The 24,523-nt window shown below is 34.0% G+C and overlaps 1 protein-coding gene across 20 annotated transcripts in view; it reads left to right on the top strand.

Annotated features, from left to right (window-relative positions):
• Nucleotides 1–24,523, top strand: part of CCDC91 (coiled-coil domain containing 91) — a 355,144-nt gene that overhangs the window by 177,562 nt on the left and 153,059 nt on the right. For all 20 annotated transcript variants that reach the window (XM_016923731.4, XM_016923726.4, XM_016923727.4 and 17 more), the window contains one exon: nt 20,005–20,112. In XM_016923731.4, the coding sequence (XP_016779220.3) occupies nt 20,005–20,112 (108 nt within the window). The remainder of the gene's footprint in view (nt 1–20,004; nt 20,113–24,523) is intronic.

Genomic DNA, 24,523 nt, shown 5'->3' with positions numbered 1-24,523 from the left:
ATTCTCATAGCCATGCAAAACCCTATGGTGAACTGCACATGTGAGAAATCTAGGTTACATGCTCCTTATGAGAATCTAATGCCTGATGATCTGAGGTTTAACAATTTCATCCTGAAACCATCCGCTTTACCCTAGTCTGCAGAAAAATTGTCTTCCATGATACCGTTTCCTGGTGCCAAAAAGGTTAGGGACTGCTGTATATATTTTCCCATCCTTTTACTTTGAACCAATTTGTGTCTTTGAATATAAAGTTTGTCTCTTGTACAAATAGAATTATATGCATATTATTTTAAACAATTGCTTTTTAAATCAGTTAAGAAAAGAGAAGCAGCATCCAATTATGCTGTCATTTAAAATTACCCTTATAATTACTGCTCCCTCCATACCAGTGGGTTCTGCATCCATGAATTGAACATTGTATTCATTAGATGAGAAATCCATGGATATGGAGGGCCACATTTTTGTATCTGCAGGTTTCACAGGGCCGGAGGCTTGAACAGTCTCAGATTTTCGTATCCTAAATGGTCCTGGAATCAGTCCCTTTGGATATCAAGTGGCATCACTACCTTTACTGGCATGCTTTGTTTTTCACATAGATCAAATTACTATCTGGAGCTGCTTGCATTAGTGTGAAGAACTTCCTTTAGTATTTATTTTCTTCTTCAAATTTTATGGTTTTGGGTCTTAGATTTAAGTCTTTAATTCATCTTGAGTTAATTTTTGTGTATGGTGAGAAATAGAAATCCAGTTTTATTCTTCTATATGTGGATATCCAGTTTTTCCAGCACCATTTGTTGAATAGGGTGTCCTTTCCTCAATTTATGTTTTTGTATGCTTTATCGAAGATCACTTGGCTGTAAGCATTTGGCTTTATTTCTGGGCTCTCTATTCTGTTACATTGGTCTAAGTATCTAATTTTATACGAGTACCATACTGTTTTGGTTACTACAGCTTTGTAGTATAATTTGAAATTCGGTAAATATGCTTCCAGATTTGTTCTTTTTGCTTAGGATTGCTTATTTGGGCTTTTTTGTTTTATATGAATTTTAGGATTATTTTTTCTATTTTGTGAACAATTATGTTGGTATTTTGATATTAATTCCATAGTATCTGTAGATTGCTTTGGGCAGTGTGGTCATTTTAATGGTACTGATTCTTCCATTCCATGATTATAAGATGTATTCTCATTTGTGTCATTAATGCTTTTTTAAAAATTTTTTAGCAGTGTTTTGTAGTTCTCCTTATAGAGATCTTTCACCTACTTGGTTATGTATATTCCTGGGTATTTAAACTTTTTTTTGTAGCTATTGTAAATGGATTGTGTTTTTTATTTCATTCTCACCTTTGTTGTTATTGGTGCTACTGATGTGTGTACATTGATTTTGTAACCTGAGACTTTACTGAATTCATTTATCAAATCTAAGAGTTTTTTGGAGGAGTCTTTGGGGTTTTCTAGGTATGCAGTCATGTCATTGGCAAACAGAGATAGTTCAAATTCCTGTTTTCCAATTTAGATGCACTTCATTTCTTTCTCTTGTCTGATTGCTCTTGGTAGGACTTCCAGTACTGTGTTGAACAGAGGTAGTGAAGATGGGCATCCTTGTCTTGTTTCAGGTCTTAGAGGAAATAATTTCAAATTTTTCCCATTCAGTATGATGTTGGCTGTGGTTTGGCATGTTTGGCTTTTATTACTTTGAGGAATGCCTCTTCTGTGCGTAGTTTGTTGGGGTCCTTTAGTATTTATTATAAGTTGTATCTCCTAACAATTAATTTGTGTATTTTTTCACTTGCATTCTTTAAAGTTAGTTATTTAAAAAATAAGATTGTAGGCAGTTTTTGTTCGTTGATTTTAGTACTTTGAATATGTCATCTCATTGCCTTCTATCCTACATATGAGAAGTAAGCTGTTAATCTTTTTCAGATTCTCTTATACACAATGAGTTATTTTTATCCTGTTTTCAAATTGTCTGTTTTTCACTTTTAGTATTTTGACTATGATGTTTCTAGGTGTGTGTCTTTTCATTTATTCTATTTGGAAGTCATTTAGCCTCTTATATGTGTAGATTGTTTTTCATCAATTTTGGGAAGTTTTCAGCCATTCATATTTTTTCTCCTACTTCTCTTTTCTCGTGTTACTTTCATTATGTATGTGTTAGTTTTCTTAATGGGGTCTCACATGATTTTTAGGCGTAGTCATTTTTGTTTGTTATTTATCCTTTCTCTGTTCTTCAGATTGTATGATCTTTATCAGTAGTTCTTAAGGTTTACTGATTCTTTCTCCTCGTAACTGACATCTATTAATACAAGTTTCTATACATTTTTTTTGAATAAATGCTTCTCAATTTGTTGTAAGACCTTTGATCAATTTTCCAGAGACTGAATGATTGCTTTGCCAGTTTACCTTGTCACATGATTTGGCTGTGTCCCCTTCCAAATCTCATCTTGAATTGTAGTTCCTATAATCCCTACATGTCGTGACAGGGACTCAGTGGGACGTGATTGGATCATGGTGCAGTTTCCCCCATGTTGTCCTGGTGATAGTGAGTGAGTTCTCACAAGATCTAATGCTTTTACAAATGTCTGGCATGTCCCCTGTTTGGACTTCTCCGTCCCGCCACCCTATGAAGAAGGTGCATTGCTTGCCCTTCACCTTCTGCCATGATTGTAAGTTTCCTGAGGCCTAACCAGCTATGCAGAACTGTGAATCAATTAAACCTCTTTTCTTGATAAATTACCCAGTCTTGTGTATTTCCTTCTAGCAATGTGAGAACGAACTAATACACCCTGCTTAACAGATGACATTCTGCTGGAGTAGAGGTTCCCCCTGCTAGCTCCTCATATTGCCATTCCAGAAGTTCCACCCCCCTTTCCTTGTTTTTTAATCCAAATTAAAATAGTGGTTACTCTGTTATCAATATTCTTTATTTCAAAAATGATTATCCTGAGGTGAGTATTATGAAAGACTCATGACATTCTCTTTATTCTCAGTGCATTGACAAAAGTTGAGGGTTTGTTTACGTCATCTGGTCGTATTGGATCACCTCAACCCATGGATCTTTGCTGATTTCTTTTTCCAATTCTTTTTTTTAAATGTAGGACTGTTCTTTTGCATGAATAATTTGAGATTACACATTTCATGAGTTTCAGAATATATATTTTGGGTTTATCATTTAAAAAATTGCTGTTGCTTCAAATATTAATTTAAACCTTAATAAAGTGCCATATTTATTTTCCTCATGGATAATCGGATAAAACAATATCCTAAAGCACATTTTTATTAGCAATATCTTATGTACCTAACACCATTTAAATGAACTAGCACTTTTTAAAGCTCCCAAATCATGTGATCAGCTGTTTCTGATTTAAAAATAACAGTAAGTTATGATAGGACTTAAACTTTTCACAAATAATTGAACATTCTGATTCACCTAGAAATAGTCCTATATTTAAGAGATTAGCTGACCTCATCCAACTGGAATTTACTTATTTTGAGTATGTAACTCTGTGTTCATACAACTTTAAATCATCTATTCCAGGAGCTGGCTAAAGAAAATCTGTAACCCAATCCATGTTTAAACCAATTTAAGACCTAAAGTTATTATGTTCTATTAGGCCTAATATTCTTATTCTGTCTTTAGTGATTTTATATAATAATTTATAGACCTTTATTCTTTGATTTCCTGAAGGAATGTTACATGCCTGCCAGAATTTATACTTTGAGACTGCTAAGTACTTCTGTTAGTAGAGCTGATTACGAGCATAGATTTTTGAATTCAGACAGACCTGGATCAGAGCCCCACTTCTGCTATTTACTAATATTTTGACCTTGGGCAGTTTTTTTTAAAAAAATATTTTAGTTTCTTCTTCAGTTGAAATAAACCATGGAACCTATTCATAAGAGTGTTGTGGGGATGCAGTGAGAAAAATGAATATTGCATGGCTAATAATTAAGCTCTTAAGAAATATTAGCTATTATCATTATCATTTCTATATGTAACATGTCAGATTTTTTTAGTGTAGCAATTGCAATACTTTTTCATTATCTCATAGCTGATCATTAGTTGGTTGTCTTCGTATAGATTCTTATTTCAGTCTTCTTAGAAATATCCACTTCGGAATAAAAGATTGTGGCCCATCTCTTCACCTTTTTGGGCTCAGTTAAAGGCAGCATTCTTTCGTTAACTTTGAAAATAAATAGATCGCTACAGATTGATGAAAAGGACGTGAAATTTTGTTGAAGTACAAACGAAAACAAACAAAACTAACCTAATGTGCCTCATATGCCAAATTTTCCCATGTTTACTTAGTTTATCTTTTTCTCTTATGTCATGATTTCAAAAATCTTTTATTCTGATAATTAATGACAGTAAAATTAATGTACATCTTGGAAGACTTTACATAGGCACATGCCACATCGAAGATTGTTTACTGCAAGCAACATAAGAATTTTCCTTTACTTGTTTAATTGGGCTTTTGTCTTGAACTTGTCATTCTCTAATATATGCACTCGCTCAGACTTCATGAGTTCTTAATGTCTCATCTTAATGTTCTCCATCAAAGATTACTATCTTATCTATTATGTAGAGTATCATATTTTTGAGATAATGGGAACTGTATTAGCATGATCCTTTTTTGTTTTAAGGTCCACTCAACAGTTGTGATTGATTAGGTTACTTTAATCCTTTGATTCTCAACTTCTACAGTGCATAGTAAATTATTCGTGTTGCTTTTTAAAAATGCATATGCCAAGGAGTTTTCTTTCCTGGAAATTCTGAATCTGTAGATGTAGGTAGGGGCTAGACATTTGTCGAGTTTTTCTTTTTTAAAAAAATTCTATTAAGTTATTCTGCTACCCCATGGGAATTATTAACCATTGTCCTATCTTTTTATATTTGTTGGTCAATGTATTCTATTTTCTTTCAGCCATTATTTTTCTAATTTTTATTATTAATTAATATTGAGTCTCTTAAGGTTTTGTGGGTGGGTGTGCATACATGTATGTGCTTATATTGTATCCCATTGAAATTACTGAGAATTTTTTTCCATATAAGAAAGATGAAACAAACCCTAACAGAAACCAAATGAGTGTATGATGGACTGCTGTTTTTAATACTTAAGAAAAAAGTGAGTTTTAGCTGTAACTAAGAAACAAAAACTTGTCCTACGTCAAGATTAAAAAAAACAAAAACTTATTCCTTGTTTTCCTTGATGTGGGATACGTGATCACAGTAAGAAAAGAATTCTTTATAGTGCAGGATTGGTATAATAGCACAGAGGGACTATCAAAGAAAGTCATACATGGAAAAAATACAGGCATATTTGCTAAAATAGATGTAACATTATAGCTTAAGGAATATGATGCCTTGTCTTTTTAAAGAGAAAGTATCTTTTTGCATAGAGGTGTTTACTTCTCATTTTTCTTTTCAGAACTTTCTCCGTATACATCTATTCAGTTAATAAGGTAGATATTAGTGCTTGAGGTAAAGTCAATTCAAATGTTAACTCATTCTCAAAATGACTGTTCTTTGCATCCTAAATAACATTTGGGAAGAATTTTCCAAAGGAAGTATTTAGTTGACTCAATCAGTGTGTTAAAATTCAAAGTTGGAATTCCTGCTAACATGGTACAATAGTGAGTGGAAAGCACTCAAGAAATTAAGTTCAACATGTTGTTTTTATTTTGTCTCATTTTGAGCTCAGTTCATTAAAAATTCCAACTTGATGCAAATAAGGTATGAACATTTAGGTTAAAACTTTTGTTTTGCTACTGTGTAAGGAATCTCTTTCAAGGCAATGACAGCTGCCTCCTCTCTTCCCCCTATTTTTTTTTTTTTTAATATCGTGTTTACTTAAAGATAGATCAGTTAGAAAAGGGGCTTTCCCTTTTGAAACTCTCATCTAGAGAGGTTTTTAAAATTTCATTCTGTAGTGATTTTCACAAGTTGTTTTCGTGGTTCTGGCTTGCCTTGTTTGTTTTTTTGATGTTATACTCCCTGTTGTTTTCGTTTTTTAACTTAAGGGATTTAGACATTTCACAAATTATACCACATAGGAAAAGTGTTGAAACATTATCGAATTTTGATGTAGTTGACAGATTAAAAAGAATGCTAAGTAGAAAAATAGCCTGAAAAAGGCAAAAAAGAAAATGTAGTTTGTTTTAATATTTTATGCACACACCAGATAAATTATAACTGTACTGATTTAAAGGCGTATTTATGTTTCTTGGCCCATCTGTGAGTGCCTAAACATTCTCTGTATTGTTTTTTGGTCATGTGAAAATTAGTTACTTATTATTACATTCATTTTGAAACCAGAAGGGTTTATTTTTTAATTTTTTTATATCATCTTCTCAGACTCTAGGGTTTTCCCCTCTGGTATTTTGTTTGCATGCATTTGGCCAAGCAGAATACATTTTAAAAACTTATCATTATGAGTACCTATACATTTCAAGATATTGCCACTACAGCTAGACATACAGACACACAAACTCATTTTGCATTTGCAGTCTTTGTTTCTGATGCTTGACTAAGTTGGTGATCTTTAATTCTGTGTATTATATTCCAGATGGCAAAAACCAGTCAATGCTGGTCACTTGAATAGTACTTATAAATACTTTACCATCTTAATGAGAAAGTAAGGAATGAGGAGATTGTTTTCTAAAGCTTTACTTAGATCATTTTATGAAGAGAATTTTCTGATATTTTTCTCTTCCTCTTATATTTAAATATTAGGGTATTGAATTAGGTACAATGAAGTTTTAACTTATTAGGCACATGAAATTTCTGCTACTTACAGTGAAAAAAGATGCAAAATTGCTACATACACTTTAGTAGCTCTAAAATCATTGTGATGAAAATTCTCAGTATACTAATTTCCTATGTTAACCAAAGTTTGTTTTGTTGAGAGTTTTGGTCTTTTGTGCATTTTCTGAAAAGGTCAGATATACGCTAAATACTTTTTGATAAGGATTGCTTTGAATTTTAGCAATGTAAAATATGTCACATGCCAGCTTGAGTATCACATGACTGCTGTATTCTTATTTTTCAAAAGCATCCACTTGCTAGTATTTTATTTGAACTCTTGAATTGTTTGTCCCGTTTTATAAAGGAGAACATATTACATTTAGGAGACCAATATTTTCCCAGGGTGTAGAGTTACTTGTATTGTATAAAGTTCTTTTCCAAGGAGAGAGAAACAATTTTGTTTTCTCTTCCTTTGATATTTTCCCTTGATTGGATATTGCTAAGTTTTTGCTCAAAGAGAGGAAAAGTAAAAATTAAGATATGTAAGACCTGACAGCATATCTTTATTTGAATTCCACCATTTTGTTAATCCAAAGGTATAAAATAAATTTATAGTTTCAGTTATTTGATTGAATAAGGATTCTCATAAATTCCAGCTTTTATCATATGATCAGATTTTTCCTGGACAAATAAAGATGTTTGCTGTTGCCAATAGAGTTTGGCCCACTAGCATGCTAGCTAGATACTAGTGATTGGTTTGGAGCTAAGGACTTGGCTTGTCCTTTCTTATCCCTCCCACCAACTTAACCTCAGTGGAGGATTGAGAAAGATTTGGTAGTTGAGAATACTTCTGTGTGCCTCTGTGTTTCCTGGGCTTAGCCAGAATTTTGCATGCACAGCTATTCTTGTGGTTTTTCAAGCCAGGCCAAAACCAAAAGGTATTAGAAACCTTGCCAGAAGACTCATTCTAATATAGATTTAAAGCTTGCCTTTATACTGTGACTGGTCCATTAGCCGATAGTCAAAGGAATGAAGAGGAAGACTTCATTCTATTTTAGGAATAAAAATTTCAAGTTTCTGTTGTGTAGCAGACTTTTAAAAATAATTCCAAAGATAAAAAACCTTAAGATGTGTAGAGTTTACATAAAAACCCTAGAAGAAAACCTGGGAAATACCATTCAGGACATAGGCATGGGCAAGGACTTCATAACTAAAACACCAAAAGCAATGGCAACAAAACCAAAATTGACAAATGGGATCTAATTAAACTAAAGAGCTTTTGCACAGCAAAAGAAACTACCATCAGAGTGAAGAGGCAACCTACAGAATGGGAGAAAATTTTTGCAGTCTACCCATCTGACAAAGGGCTAATATCTAGAATCTACAAATAACTCAAACAAATTTACAAAAAAAAAAAAACCATAACCCCATCAAAAAGTGGGCAAAGGATATGAACAGACACTTCTCAAAAGAAGACATCTATGCAGCCAACAGACACATGAAAAAATGCTCATCATCACTGGCCATCAGAGAAATGCAAATCAAAACCACAGTGAGATACCATCTCACACCAGTTAGAATGGCAGTCATTAAAAAGTCAGGAAACAACAGATGCTGGAGAGGATGTGGAGAAATAGGAACACTTTTACACTGTTGGTGGGAGTGTATATTAGTTCAACCATTGTGGAAGACAGTGTGGTGATTCCTCAAGGATCTAGAACTAGAAATACCATTTGACCTAGCAATCCCATTACTGGGCATATACCCAAAGGGTTATAAATCATTCTACTATAAGAACACATGCACACGTATGTTTATTGCAGCACTATTCACAATAGCAAAGACTTGGAACTAACCCACATGTCAGTGATTTAGTCAGTAACTTAACCCAGTGATAGACTGGATTAAGAAAATGTGGCACATATACACAATGGAATACTATGCAGCCATAAAAAAGGATGAGTTCATGCCTTTGCAGGGACGTGGATGAAGCTGGAAACCATCATTCTCAGCAAACTATCACAAGGACAGAAAACCAAACACCGCATGTTTTCACTCATAGGTGGGAATTGAACAATGAGATCACTTGGACACAGGAAGGGGAACATCACACACCAGGGCCTGTTGGGGGTTGGGGGGCTGGGGTAGGGATAGCATTAGGAGAAATACCTAATGTAACTGATGAGTTGATGGGTGCAACAAACCAACATGGCACGTGTATACCTATGTATCAAACCTGTACCTTGTGCACATGTACCCTAGAACTTAAAGTATAATAATAATAAAAAAGATGTGTAGAGTTTAGTTAGTTGTTTTAGACATGTAAGAACTGTCTTTTCCCTCTCAATAATTTTTCACTTACTAAAATGAACTTTCCTTTTTTATACTACATCAGGTTAATATTTGTGACTAATGTTGCTCAGACCTGAATGTTGTAGCAATGTGAGTCTCATTCTATCAGAATATTCTTGATTAATTACAGATTTCTGCTCATTATAACAAATTCAGGCCACTGTATCATTAGTTTCTTCCAAGGGCCATAATAAGATTATTTGTTCATTTTGACCTGATTGAGATTTGACCTGTTCTGATGCAGTTGAAAGTTTTTTTCGTATCTGTTTCTAAGCTTGTTCAACAGGTTTCTATCTTCAGTAATAATGCTGGAGGACTGATTATACAGTAGCATTTGTAAAGGGCATATTTCTTTAACAATATCAATCAATATAATGTCAATTATTTAGTTTTTAGTCTTTCATTATTCTAATGAACTGAATTATCAGTAAGGTCTATCTAGATTCAAGCATTTTCAGTATTAGAGAAAAACACTACCTAATTATACTGTAGGAAAAGTACTTATATGTGTGTGCTACAGATTTATTTTTATTTATTAGCCACCAATATTTCCATTTGTGAAAGGCCACACAATATAGTTGTTACAGGCAAGGGAGATAAACTGATGAAATTTAGACATGCTTACACTCATTAAGGATATATACACAAAAAACTATTTGTAAAGATGATGGTCTATAAAAGTTTACTTTTGATTTTTAAATTTCTTTCTGGTTTGAATAGATATTGAGAATGGTTAAATTTATTATTTATTCTGAACTATAAAACAGACTGAAAAGAAAAGCAGAGATGTAATAATTAATGTGAGAGAGAATAGCATTTTAATATGTCTGTTTTGTTTCTGATTGCAACCCAATATTAAAATGGAGGTTTTGTTTTTAATCCCTACCTTCTAGGTAATCAACTTTGGGAAACCTGATTTATGAGAATATTGATTTTATACCAAGGATAAATTAATAGGGGATATAATAATTTGCCTTATCAAAATATCATATTTTTTTTTGTCATGGTAACATATGCACTTAATGCAAAATTGAAAAGATATAGAATTATGTATTATAAAAATTAATTTTGCTCCCATTGGTATTTGGGCATCAGTCTTCTCTTTTTCCTTTATCTTTTCCAGAGATGGGATAATATACATAAAGTTGTCACATTTCTGATTTTCGGTAATTTGACTGTCAAATTGCTTTATAGCAATCGGAGGCGAATTCCATTTGAGAAATAATCCATAGTCTGCTTTAGTTCATTTTACTCAGTTCATCAAGTTCAAAGGTTACTGTATTTTGTTGTTTTAGTAGGATATTCATGTAGCCAATTTTTTTGATAATTTTGTAACAACCCAATCTGAGCTGTTGTTAAATCAGCAAGCACTACTTGGTGCCATTTTATTATAGTGAGGTATTTCCATATCATTTACTATAGTAATAATTACCCTGAGCCACTTGGATGGCTTTGTCCCTTCCTCTGAGGCTTCTTCTCAACTCACAGTCAAGCTGGAGCTTGGAACTGCAGGGGACCTCTGGCCCTGTATCTGTTCTGGGGATGGCATCTCTTCTAATTTTTTGATGCCCAAACTGATGGATTTTAAATATTTTTATTCACCCTTAATGTAATCACATCTGTCAGGTACCAATGGTAACTTTAAACTGAGAAATAACTAATAGAAGTATTTATACTTGTTATCTAAGTTCACAAACTCATTCACTTAGTCTCACAATCTAGTCTGCCTCAAAATTTAGTCTTAACATGTTTGCTGTAATAAAATTGATTTAAGTCAAACCTCTAATCTCTTAATGTTGATGGCTTTTCAGTATGAGGAAAAGTTCTAATCTTTGAGATCTATATTTTATGAATGGAACTGAATTAATTGGGAGGAAAATACTAATTTTAAAATATTTATAATAAATTTTAAAATATTTATTTTAATCATCATAAACCTAGTAATTAAAACAATAATGTTGATCCTAGGGTGAATCCACAGAACATGAATTTCCTATGTCATAAAAAGTAGGTAATTTAACTCTCAAACAACAAACTGTTAGAATACAGGATTTCACCATTAATGTAAAAAAAAATTAAGTGTCATAATTTGTCAGAATGCCTTCATCATTGGGAGAGAAGAAACTCTTCTTCTCCTCATATATGAGATAAAATGAGGAATCTAATACATAGAGAAACATGGTGCCTTGATGGAACACATATAACCAACAGAAGAGGAGTTGTAAATAAAAGCCACATCATTTAAGGCTTGATTCAGGGCTCTCTTCAAGAGTATACTGCCTCCTTGCAAAGTTAATTCATATGTATTTAAACAAATATTTTAGACATCTAGATGAGTTTATTTCTTCCCATGATCAGTGATTTTATATTTCAGAAAATGAGATGCATAGGCCTTTACTGTATTAATAACTAGGTGCTCTACTTAATTGTATGAATGATTATGAAGTGGTTATTTTGGTCAGAATTTTTTTTTCCCTTTCCTTTTTTTAAACTGAAACTGTAGCTCTTATTCAAGTCACAAGGAATAATGTGGCATCTGAGGGAGAGGGATATCCATATGGCAGCCTTTCAAAAGGTTAAAGTATCTGGAAGGCAGACATGCAGAGTCTCTGTGCTGTACTTAATTTTAGAAACTTCTTAATTTTAATGTGTTGTCCATGGCACAAAAGAAATTTTCACTGGGAGACTTTTGTGGTGTTTGAGGTAACAACTCTTATGTTACTAGATTCCCTTAACAACAAGGCCAACAGGAATGATTCCCTGTGTCCTGAAGATTTTCTTTGGCTTTCACAGCTTCCAAGGCACTTTATAGCATGGCTAGACTTTATTGAATTTTCATGTTTAGATCTACACCCATAAGTTAACATTTTCCTTTTTGAATTGTGTAGTACTACTGCACTGTAATTCAAATACACAGAAAAATCTGAGATTCATTGCAATTCCAAATGCTTCAGATCTGTAACAGGATAAATTTTCAGCAGCCTCAACTTGACCTTGCTACTTCTCTTCCTTTTTTAAATTAAGGAAAAATTTGGAAGGGAGAACTTGTTTGTTTCTTAATTCAGCTTTTCCAAAATTTTAGGTAATAGTTTCCATCACTATCACTCTTCAGACAACTGTAATTTACTCTTGAGAAACATGTACCTTCATTCTTCCCAAAGGTTGAGTTCACAGAGTCTGGATGTTGCCTAACTTCTGCCTGGCTGGGCTGCAGGAGACCATGATCCTGGACTTGAATTTGGATCTAGATTTGAGTAAATGAAATTTTTAAATCTAAATTTAGTGTTTGTCCCAGAGAATTACAAAGAATTTTACATTGAACTTTTAGATCATCTCTTGATGATAGATTTTACTCATATTATTTCTTTTATATTCCAACAAAATTTTCTGAAACGTCTAAATACTGTTTTCAGAGATGCTTAATGTTTCTCCTCTAATACAACCATGTACCTCAGAGATTATTGGTTCACTGATCTGAAGCTCTTTTAAAATACATGGCTATGTGTGTATTTGTGTGTATGCATAATTAAATCAAGATATCAGTTTATTCTTCTGAATTATAGGCAAACAAAGCTATAGATTGAAGTTTTAGACCTCCAAATTGGCTAAAGATATATTTAATTAAGCCAAGAGCCATTGGGGATTAAGACAAGTTGGTAACCAAGAACAGCATTCAGGGCCAAATCTAGTCATTTGCCATCATTTGGATACTATTTCTTCATTTTCATAGTCTTTTTTTAACCAGTCTCTTCATGATAAAATGGAGAATGTAAGTATTGTAGAAGAAATGTATATTAATAGACAAAGTGTCCAGATGAGGTTCAAGTAATTATTACTTCATAGATGTACTTGCAGTAAATATATAATTATTACTGATAGTAAGTATATTTACAGTACTGCTTGTAAGAACATGTAAAAACATAAACTCATGTAGTTCTTATTAGGATTAACTCTTTCACTACCAGAGAGAATAATTGCATTATCTTTAATTCTAGAGCATATACAAAAAAGTTCATGCATGGTGCATGAATTATCAGTTTCTAACTTCCATGCATATGTGTAGCCCACCAAAATCAATGCTACATATTTTCATTCTTACACGTTGTCCATTAATGGAGAAAATTTTAATAGCATTTGAGTGTCTTTGGTATTTTTCCAGTACCTAGAACAGTGTTTAGGAAAATATTTATTGACTAAATGAATAATAAATGAATAACTGAGTGACTGATAAAAATGAAATAGCTGCTTAGTCCACTAAAAGAGAAATCTGCTTTACCGGGCTAGAAAAGCTAAGACAAATGGAAACAAATGGTTAGAACTGATTTTTTTTTTTTGTACCACTGTGTCTTTTCATGTGATTTTGGCCATATTTATTAACCACAGTGTCTGTCTTCATTTGTAAGGCAGGTATGTAAAGTTCATGGAGGAAAAATAGATGAATGATTCTGTAAAACGACTGAGATTCATCATTTTTACAAATGTACCTCATTCAAGTAGGCTCTCTTTTTGAATAATAAACTTATGATTTGTTTGCAGTTTTGAGGGGATATTATAAGACATGCTAACAATTTAATATCCTTACAAAACTTGAAGTAATATTTTGCTGAAAAAAGGGCTTGTACCAGAAAAAAAACATAAAAATATCTCTTCATAGCTTTAGCTTATTCATTTGGCAGATACCTTTCAGTTTTGCTCATGTTATTTTTAGTTAAAAATGAGAAAACAGAAGAAATAATAGAAATAAATTTTTTAAACGATAGAAAAAAGATGTTTAAATAATTTGTGATATTTTTCCAAGAAAGGTGAAATTGTGATTGATTTCAGATGATACTTTATGATTATTTTGTGTATACTATTATCCTCAATAAGCTAAACTAAGTGTATAATTACAGGTATAATCAACATAAAAGTTTTAATAATTTCTGTATGAAGGGACAAATAATCAGGCTTGCCTAAATCATGATTAATTTGTTTAGTTACTCAATGTATTTGTCATATATCTTCTATGTGTCAGGCACTGTTGTAGGTGCATTGGGTATATCAGTGAGGTAAACACAGATTCCTAGTCTCTTAGGTCTTAAATTCTAGTTGAGAGATTATATTTGTTATACGTTTTGCTTCCTGCTTGCACTGTATCTTTATATTGTTCTCCATTTGTAAAGTATGACTTAATGGGTTGTTAGATAAAATTATTTTGTGACTTTCAATATAATCTAATTATTGTTGCTTACAATTAGCTATGTAGGATTCTTTTATGGTCACATAATCAGTACAAAGATGATATTAATATTTTGAAGACCTTATTCCTTAGACACATCTGCTCTGCAAATCTGGACAATCATTTAATTTGATGAGGCTGGAATCAGATCTGAAACAATGGGGCTATTTCAAGGGAGGAGAAATCTGTGGATTTGTTGGGACAATGGACTGTAGTCTGGGTTGCAGTAGTCTACTTTGGCTATACTTATGTCATTCAAATTCCAGCATGCAATCAGTTCCACTAAAGAAATACACATCTAATTCTCACGTGTATTAACAGTTGGGGTGTCGTGGCATGATTTTTGACTTAATACCTTTGTTTTCTATGAGTTTATAATATACTTTTCCTTCCCAGAATTTATAGTCCTTCACACTATTTACTCACAATTGAGCCCGTGGAGTAAAAAGAATGAATATTTCTTGTCTTAGATAATAACTTAAAAAATTGAGATCTCTGGTCGGTACCAAATGGACTTGGTAACAATTTTGGTGACTTGTCTTGGTAGTTATAATTTGTAGCTTAGTGAACTTTTCAATAAATATTGGTACTGTTGATAGTATATATTTATGTAATATCAGTTTTCACACAGGGATCATTACTTACCAAGTAGCTATTACATCGGCTGGTTATGTACAAGGCAGTCTGTAAAAAGCTGTTCATGAAGTTATAGTTCCCGTATTAAGAGATCTACAAATTTTTTAACACTTTAAAAATTATTCTTTTTTCTTTTTTCTGAGATGGAGTCTTGGTCTTGTCGCCCAGGCTGGAGTGCAGTGGCATGATCTCAGCTCACTGTAACCTCTGCCTCCCGGGTTCAAGAGATTCTCCTGCCTGAGCCTCCTGAGTAGCTGGGATTACAGGTGAACTCCACGATGCCCCGCTAATTTTTGTATTTTTAGTAGAGTTGGGGTTTCATCACGTTGGTCAGGCTGGTCTCGAACTGCCAACATCGTGATCCGCCCGCCTCGGCCTCCCAAAGTACTGGGATTACAGGCGTGAGCCACTCTGCCCAGCCTAAAAATTATTCTTAAAGTGTGATAGTTTTCCTCAAGTTTAGTGAATTAAATCCTCTTGGATAATACTACAAATCTCTGATAAAACTGTAGCTAAGAGGTAAATATGTTCAAAATCAACAAAACATTTTCTGCCCTTGATAGCATTCTTTTCTATATAGAATATGTTGGTATGTATCTTGGCATTTCTATCTGTATATACTGTGAGAGTCTTAATGCTTTATGGGTGTTTAGAATAGTTGAAAATAGATTAGAAATGAAAGTATTCTTTCATATATCTTTTTTTAATGTTGTAGAAGCTCAAGGAAGCCTCTTTGTCTTGGGTATCTGTAGAGACAGTTACAGAAGAAGACAATCAGCAAATGTTAAGATTATATTATGAGATGTGAGAAACGTAAAGGAATCTCTGTGTATTATGATATATTAAACTGGAAGATAAATATTCAGTTATACAATAATAGAGCAAGTTATAAAGGCATGTGGCTAGTATCAATGTGTATTTGTATATCCACAGTGCTTAATCTAATAGTAGGGACAGTTTTGGAAATTACCTTATTTGCTTGGACTGTGGCACTAGTAATCACACAGTGTTGAGCCACAGGACCAATGCTTAAACTCCTTGTTGTTATACAAGTTCTTTTAATACCCGACACCTGCCTTCTTGCCTAATCATTTAGCTCCACTCTTAACTCCAGCTTCTGTACTCCAGCTATTAGTTTTGTTTTTAATTTTTTAGTTCCATAGGTTTTTGGGGGAACAAGTGGTATTTGGTTACAAGAGTAAGTTCTTTCGTGGTGATTTGTGAGATTTTGGTGCATCCATCATCTGAGCAGTATGCACTGAACCCAATTTGTAGACTTTTATCCCTCACCCCCTCCCTACCCTTTCCCTCAAGTCCCCAAAATCCACTGTGTCATTCTTATGCCTTTGCAACCTCATAGCTTAGCTCCCACTTATAGATGAGAACATGTGATGTTTGGTTTTCCATTTCTGAGTTTCTTCACTTAGAACAATAGTCTTCAGTCCCATCCAGGTTTCTGTGAATGCCATTAATTCATTCCTTTTTATGGCTGAGTACTATTCCATCATATATTTATACCACAGTTTCTTTATCCACTCGTTGATTGATGGGCATTTGGGCTGGTTCCACATTTTTGCAATTGTGAATTGTTCCGCTATAAACGTGTGTTCAAGTATCTTTTTCGTATAATGACTTCTTTTCCTCTGGGTACATACCCAGTAGTGGTATTGCTGGATCAGATGGTATTTCCACTTTTAGTTTTTTAAGGAATCTCCACGCTGTTTTCCATAGTGGTTGTACTAGTTTACATTCCCACCAGCAGTGTAAAACTGTTCTCTTTTCACCACATCCCTTCCATCATCTATTATTTTTTGATTACGGCCGTTCTTGCAGGAGTAAGGTGGTATTGCACTGTGGTTTGATTTGCATTTCCCTGATCATTAGTGATGTTGAACATTTTTTTCATATGTTTGTTGCCATTTGTATACCTTCTTTTGAGAATTGTCTATTCATGTCCTTAGCCTACTTTTTGATGGGATTGTTTATTTTTTTCTTGCTGTTGTAAGTCCTAGCCAGAGCAATCAGACAATAGAAAGAAAAAGGGCATCCAAATTGGTAAAGAGAAAGTCAAACTGTTGCTGTTTGCTGATGATATGATTGTATACCTAGTAAACCCTAAAGACTCCTCCAAAAAGCTCCTAGAACTGATAAATTAATTCAGCAGAGTTTCAGGATTCAAAGTTAAAGTACACAAATCAGTAGCTCTGTGATACGCCAACAGCAACCAAACTGAGAATCAAATCAAGAACTCAACCCCTTTTACAATAGCTGCAAAAACATAAAATACTTAGGAATATACCTAACCAAAGCGTCAAAAGACTTCTACAGGGAAAACTACAAAACACTGCTGAAAGAAATCATAGATGACACAAATGGAAATACATCCCATGCTCGTGGAAGGGTAGAATCAATATTGTGAAAATGACCATACTGCCAACAGCAGCCTACAAATTCAACCCAATTTCCATCAAAATACCACCTTTGGAGAAAGCAAACAAAAACATAAGTGGGGAAAGGACACCCTTTTCAACAAATGGTGCTGGGATAATTGGCAAGCCACATCTAGGAGATTGAAACTGAATCCTCATCTCTCACCTTATACAAAAATCAGCTGAAGATGGATCAAGGACTTAAATCTAAGACCTGAAACTATAAAAATTCTGGAAGATAACATTGAAGAAACCCTTCTAGGCATTGGCTTAGGCAAGGATTTCATGAGTAAGAACCCAAAAGCAAATCCAATAAAAACAAAGATAAATAGGTGGGACTTAAACTACGGAGCTTTTGCATGGCAAAAGGAACAGTCAGCAGAGTAAACAGACAACCGGCAGAGTGGGAGAAAATCTTCACCATCTGATTCAAAGGACTGATACCCAGAATCGACAAGGAACAGCTATTCTTATCTACTGAATGTTCTTTGTGTATAGTGGTGAGTCTAACAGGTCACCAGGGTTGGGGCAACTTTCTTTCTCTGATACCCATCCTGCATATACCTACAGTGTGTGATGATCAAGGGAATGATTGTCTTCAACTTCAGACTGGGCGCAATGTGGAAGACTTTAAAAAAAAAATCCTTATATACCTACCTTTGTGGGCCTTTTGTTGATCCATGGATTTAAATGACTGAATGGGGCTAAAGTGAGACATTTGAAATATATAAGAGGCCAGTTACTCTTGCATAACTTTCCTTTATGCTCCCTTATCACATCTTTGGCTCTTATTTTACTCATTATCCTCCTTGACATTTCAAGGAGAATGAGTATATAGTGTACAAATCAACCCCTAGAGGAAGACTACCTTATTCAAATTGTACTTCTTAATTATGGAGAGAGAATATTATTTTATTAACTTACCTGTCCTCCAAAGGATATAATATACTAAAAATTGCAGTTGAATATTGAGTATTTAAATATTGAATATTTAAATTGTGGGATTATTTGGAACCATGGCAAATAGGGAAGTGAACACAGTTCTTTCTGTTAAGCAAAATGATTCTATAATATCCTAAGTCCCCAAATAGAATGACATTTTTTTCTCTTTACAAAAGATGCTGTGATTATTCTAAGGGAATTTTTTATAACTATATTATTTTTTAACTTTTCTGAAATCCCAACAAATGGTATGTTTCCACACAGGTAAGTTAGATTTATATCATCTAGTCACATTTTAAAAGGATTAAGCTTTTGTGCCTTACATAAATTAATCATTGTGGAATCTTTGAAAGACACTGTAAATCAAGGGCTAAAGCAATTCTAGTAAGCATTTTCCTTATATTTTGATAAAACTCAGAGCTTTATTTTCCTTTACTAATGTGCTAGTAATTTTCAGCTTCATAGTGACGAATACTGAATTGTAGGAGTAGTAGCATCATCAGAGAATCTTACTTTTGCACAAGAAAGTTAGTTGTTTGAAAATTTGAGACTTATTTAGAAGTTTTAAAAATATTTTTGTCTCAGCTTTTAAAAATACTTGCCTATTTATCCAGCATCTTAATGCATGGTGTTTTCAACCAAGTAAATCTGTGTTCATAACAGAGATTAAGAGATTTGGCTGATTTTTTTTTTCTTGGTGAATATGCCAACGGTCTGTTTTCTATAAGACGTGTCTGTTTCAACTCATTATTTTGGTTATGAGTAGTTTATTATTTAAACAGACATCTAAAAATAGAATATTTGCTAGAGTTCTTATAGAATGATTTAGAGTTTATAAATAGCATGAAAGATATTACTGAGAACTTGTTGATATAACATACAAAGCTAAACAGAGAGAAAGAAAAAAGTTGATAATATTCTAAGCATCTCTAATAAGGAAGTGAGTGGGTGAAACATCATCAAATGCTGATTTGGTTTTCCTTGAAACAGTGGTAATATCTTTATATTTATCTGACTTGAGTTCCAGCATTTACAGTATCCAATTAAGTATGCTCAGCCTCCCAAGTTTTATTACTTTTTATGCGTACTGCCCTGAGACTCTGACTTACCTACTTTGACTTATACCTTTTCACATTAGGAGCGTGAACTTCCTGGGGGGCATGTTTGAAGTTGCTCAAAGTTTCCATCTGCTTTTACTTGACTTGTGGTCTTGAAGATCATGCTTGGCCCATGGGATATTACAGTGTGCCGAGAGGATGTGGAGTTTTGTCAGCCAGTGAAATATGTCTGGCCTTTTTTTCCTTTTTTCTTTTTCTTTCTTTCTTTTTTTTTTTCAGCAGCTTTCATACACTCTTCATCCTGTGTGGTCTTCACTGAACCAAATTTATGTTTAACAGAACTACTCACCCTCTCTATCATCTTCTGTGACTTGGCCTTTTTAAGGAGAAGATGTGTGGAAGGAACGTCTGAGCCAAAAAATTGTTATCTTGGCAATAGGAAAATGTAAAAGCAAAAGCTGAAAGTAATGTTATATATAAATGTGCTTCAGTATTAACAAATACATATTTTGTAATTTAGGAGAATATCGTATTACAGTATGTACAACTGTCAAAAATATTCTTGTGCCAACAGTAGATTCCCAAGTTTTGTCTGTGATCCAAATGACTTTTTTGCTTGTTTTCAGGCACTACTGCAGTCTTCAGTTAAGCAACAAGTAGAAGCTATTGAAAAACAGTACATTTCTGCAATTGAGAAACAGGCACACAAGTGTGAGGAGTTGCTAAATGCTCAGGTAATAAAAGTGCACATCCATTATATATTTATACTTTTCCCCTGACTCTCTCCCCTGAGAGCTCTATAACTGTTTATTCAGTTCTGTTCCATTTACTTGGTGTATTTTGGAGAAAAAATATGCTTATGTAAACTCAAAGATTGAGAATTTTATGACAGACTCAAAATAGAACGTAAGACCTGAAATATGTGGGTCTCCCCCACATTAATGATTATTCTTGTGTTAATTTATGGGTTATAATATATTCTCCAAATAACAGAAGCAAAGAGATATCTATGAAGGCATTATGGCGAGTAAATGATTTTTAGTGAGATAAGATTTATAAATAACATTTGAATTTTTAAAGCACCTATGTATGTTTATGTTACCTTTCATTCTGTACAGGCATTGGCTTCTATTTGAGTTTTTCTATTCAAATTTTTTTCTTTTCTTGATTTAATATCTTAGCTTAAGTTATTCGCTGCTTTACATTAAACAAAGCAGCTGAAGATTTATAGATGTGTCATAGCATAAATAATGTATGTAAGAATTTCCTAGTAATATTTCTCAAAGATATAAAATTTGGAATGTGAAAATTAAATTGACTTCATATAGAGCATCTGTGTTATATCACTGGAAGAAAATTTACTGAGAATTAAGAAATAAAATTAGGAGTAGAATTTAAATGGAGATTATAAATATACCACCTTATTCTCAAGATTGGGGTCAGTTCTATTAAGTATTTTTCAATGTCATTTTAATAAGTGGCTTGGAAGGGGAAATACACAGAGAAATACACAAATACAATTATACTGTTTTAGGTAGTGAAATACCAGGCTGCCAGAGATATGAAATATAAAACTTTATGAATGGATAGAAACAGCATGAGGCATATATTAGCCGGAATGGACTTGGTTGTGCCCTAAACTCTCTGGCTTCAAATAGCAAAAGTTTATATTTTACTCATGCTACATACTCATTGAGGTCTGTCTTGGGGCCCTGTCTCATGTTGTCCTCACCCTGGGAACTCTACTGATATTGTAATTCCAACGTGGAACATTACCTGATACAATTTCTAAGTGAAAGAGAGCCGTGTTAGATTTGTATCTGTAATTAAATACTCTGGCCTGGAAATGACACATTCGATTTCAATTTATATCCACATTGTTCCACCCAATCACAATGGGGCCAGAGAGTGAGAGCCTACTATGAACTTAGAAGGGAGAGAACTGGAAATACTTAGTGAATAGCACAAATATACCACATTCTTTTCTTTTGTTCACCAAATAGTCAAAGTCTCTATCTCACAGGCAAATTAACCTATCTTGTCCTCTTGGGAGAAAATCTAAAAGTTCCATTCAGCCATGGCCTCAAGCTCAAAAGTCCAGGAACTCTGGGAAAATAGGAGGGGAATAGTGTGCTGTATTCTCTCCATTATCAGGTCCAGATGTGGTCCCTTTTGACCTGAAGAAGTAGAACTAAAATCTAAATTGTTTATTCCCAACATGCCTAGTATACAGTGGTGAGACAAAGGTAGGGTATTTACTGTAAACATTTTCAATAGGAAAGGTGAAAAATTAGAGACACACAGCTATCATTAGTATGTAACAACTTTAAAATCTCACTGGATAGATTAAATAAGAGCCTCTGCCCACGAGTAGGGATTGCTCTTTCATTTCCCATGATTATCTTTTCAGAGTTTTTTTTGACAGCGTTCCTAGTCTTTGCTCTTTGGGGTCTTGTAGGTTTTTTATTTTTCAGTATCTTTGTTTACTATATTTCAAATGGATTTTGAAGATTATACCATTTCTGAACCTGCTTCCTGTCTACAAAATATTGGGAGCCCAGGGGTCGTTTTAGGTAGCAAATAGTTACATTTAAGGGTAATGATTCCTTTGGTATCTTGTCCTTTATAGTAGTCAGCTCTGTTAAGGCTATATCCACAGTTGTTTTAGAGAACTACTTTGTATGTTTTTTCTTTTTGAATTTTTTTTTTTTTTTACTAGCCTGCCTTTGTAAAGTTAGAGAACCGCTTTCTAAATTTAATATGTTTATATGCTTTGAACCTCATATTTGTCTGTCTGTCTCTCCTATTTTATTGCAGAGATATATTCATTTTATCAAACCAGGGTGGAAGAAATCTTGTCTCTTTTCCCTAAACCATATAACCTAAAACAGCCATAGCTTTATTTTATCTCTGCTTGGAGGCACTTTATTGAGTTTTTAATAGTGAGTGTGGCTAACATACTTAGTTTACTACTTGCTGAAGGCCAAATGTAGTTGGTATTTGTTGCTGAAAGCCTTCTCAGTTGTTTCTTAAGTGGTTGTGCATGCAAGTCTTCAGATTTCTGTACTTTTCTATTTCCTGTGATTTGATGCTGGAGAATTTTCTTTTTTCTATGAATTCAGTGTTGAGCTTGTCTTTTTCTTATAATGCCTTCTCAAAAGTGGCCTATTATGGAGTTATTAAAAGGATTCACCCAAGTTACAGATTAAAAGATTAACACATGAAAATCAGTGTGTTTCTACACACCAGAAATGACAAATTGGAAAGGAAGTTAAGAAAGCAGTTTCATGTACAATAGTATCTACGTTTAACCAAGGTGATAAGAAACTTGTATTCTACAAGCTACAAAACATTGCTGAAAGAAATTTAAAATGACATAATGAAATGGAAAGATATCCCCTGTTTGTTGATTGGATATACTTGGTGAAGAACACCGCAGGACGTTTATAGGATTATAAGCGGTTCAGTATGATGCTTTTTAAGTGCTACTTAAAAAGCAAAGATTAGTTGTTGCAGTGGCTCACGCCTGTAATCCCAGCACTTTGGGAGGCCACGGCGGGCCGATCACAAGGTCAGAAGATTGAGACCATCCTGGCTAACAGGGTGAAACCCCGTCTCTACAAAAATACAAAAAATTAGCCGGGTGTGGTGGCGGGCACCTGTAGTCTCAGCTACTCCAGAGGCTAAGGCAGGAGAATGGCGTGAACCTGGGAGGCGGAGCTTGCAGTGACCCGAGATCATGCCACTGCACTCCAGCCTGGGCGACAGAGAGTCTGTCTCAAAATAACAAAAAAACAAAAAAACACCAAAGATTAAAGGGAGATTTGATTAGTATGTATTAATAACATCATGTAACATATAGAAATGGTGACTCCACATTTGTTTTTCAAATTATATTTCTTAAGATGCCATTTGAAATGAAATTAGTACCTTCAGTTTAACAACAACAGAAATGTCTTTGAGAAAAGTGCAAATCTAATAGCTGGATGGTTCCTTAGGAATCATTTGGTTCAACCTTTTCTGTTTCTTGCTCTCTCTCTCTCTCTCCCTTTTTCAGATTAAGAATTTCAGTTAATTCTAAAGCAGAGTAATTAGAAGCATGCACTCTAGAGTCAGACTATATGAATTGATCCCTGGCTTTGTCACTTAGGGCAAGTCTCTTAATCTCTCTGTGCGTCATTTTTTTCCTCTATGGATGAGATACACAAGTAATTACTACCTCATAGTACTATTATATGTATTATATGACATCAGATTTGCAATAGTGCTTAGATTAGAGCTTGACATATTCTGGGTGTTTATTGGCTGCATTATCTTTGTAATTCTTAGCTAAGACTGTTTGTATAGCTAGTATCAGAACCAGGGCTGGGATTCAGGTTTTCTAATTTCTAGTCTTTAGAAGAAAAGTTTGTTACTGGTATTTCATATGTTGTCTTGTCAAAGAACCTTTACTTTTTACAAAATTTACTTTGGTGTCACTATTGTATATGAATACTAGACCAACCTTTTCTTCCTCTGTACTGTTTCAACTTACACTTTTGACACCAGATGTGTGGGAGTTTTCTGCATCAACAACCAGTTCTCCAACTGCCTGGACACCAAATCGGTGTTCTACAATTCAATTCCATTCTGACACTAACTCATCAAAGTTAACGTTCGACTTCACAAGTTTAACAGCTCAGTCCCAGAAGACTGACCTCACTTCAGATGCCAGTTGCAAGTATTAGGTCCCCAGGGTACCCACACTTTCCTCTGACTTGACTACAGTGTTATGAGTTTCTACAACTGGTCTCCCCTTCCAGTTTGATAATTTGCTAGAACGGCTCACAGAACTCGGGGAGACATTTTACTTACGTTTCTTGGTTTGTCATAAAGGATACAACTCAGGAATGGACAGATGGAAGAAATACATAGGACAAGTTATGGGGAAGGAAGGAGCCTGGTACAGAGATCCTAAAATCTTGGAATTTTCAGGGTGATAAGAGTATCTGTGGTAGCTTCGAGATCAGCATGGGGGCTATCATCAGAAAAACCGAGGCATGAATAAAGGGTTGAAACTTTCAGCCTCATCCCTCCAGCATCCAATGGCTTAATAAGTTACACCTATATGATGAAACTCCTAAATGAAGGGGTTCAGAAAGCTTC

Source organism: Pan troglodytes, chromosome 10 (assembly GCF_028858775.2).
Source record: "Pan troglodytes isolate AG18354 chromosome 10, NHGRI_mPanTro3-v2.0_pri, whole genome shotgun sequence".
Taxonomy (NCBI): Eukaryota; Metazoa; Chordata; class Mammalia; order Primates; family Hominidae; genus Pan; species Pan troglodytes.
Note: the sequence above shows the minus strand (reverse complement) of the source record. Positions and strands in the feature narration are given on the sequence as shown.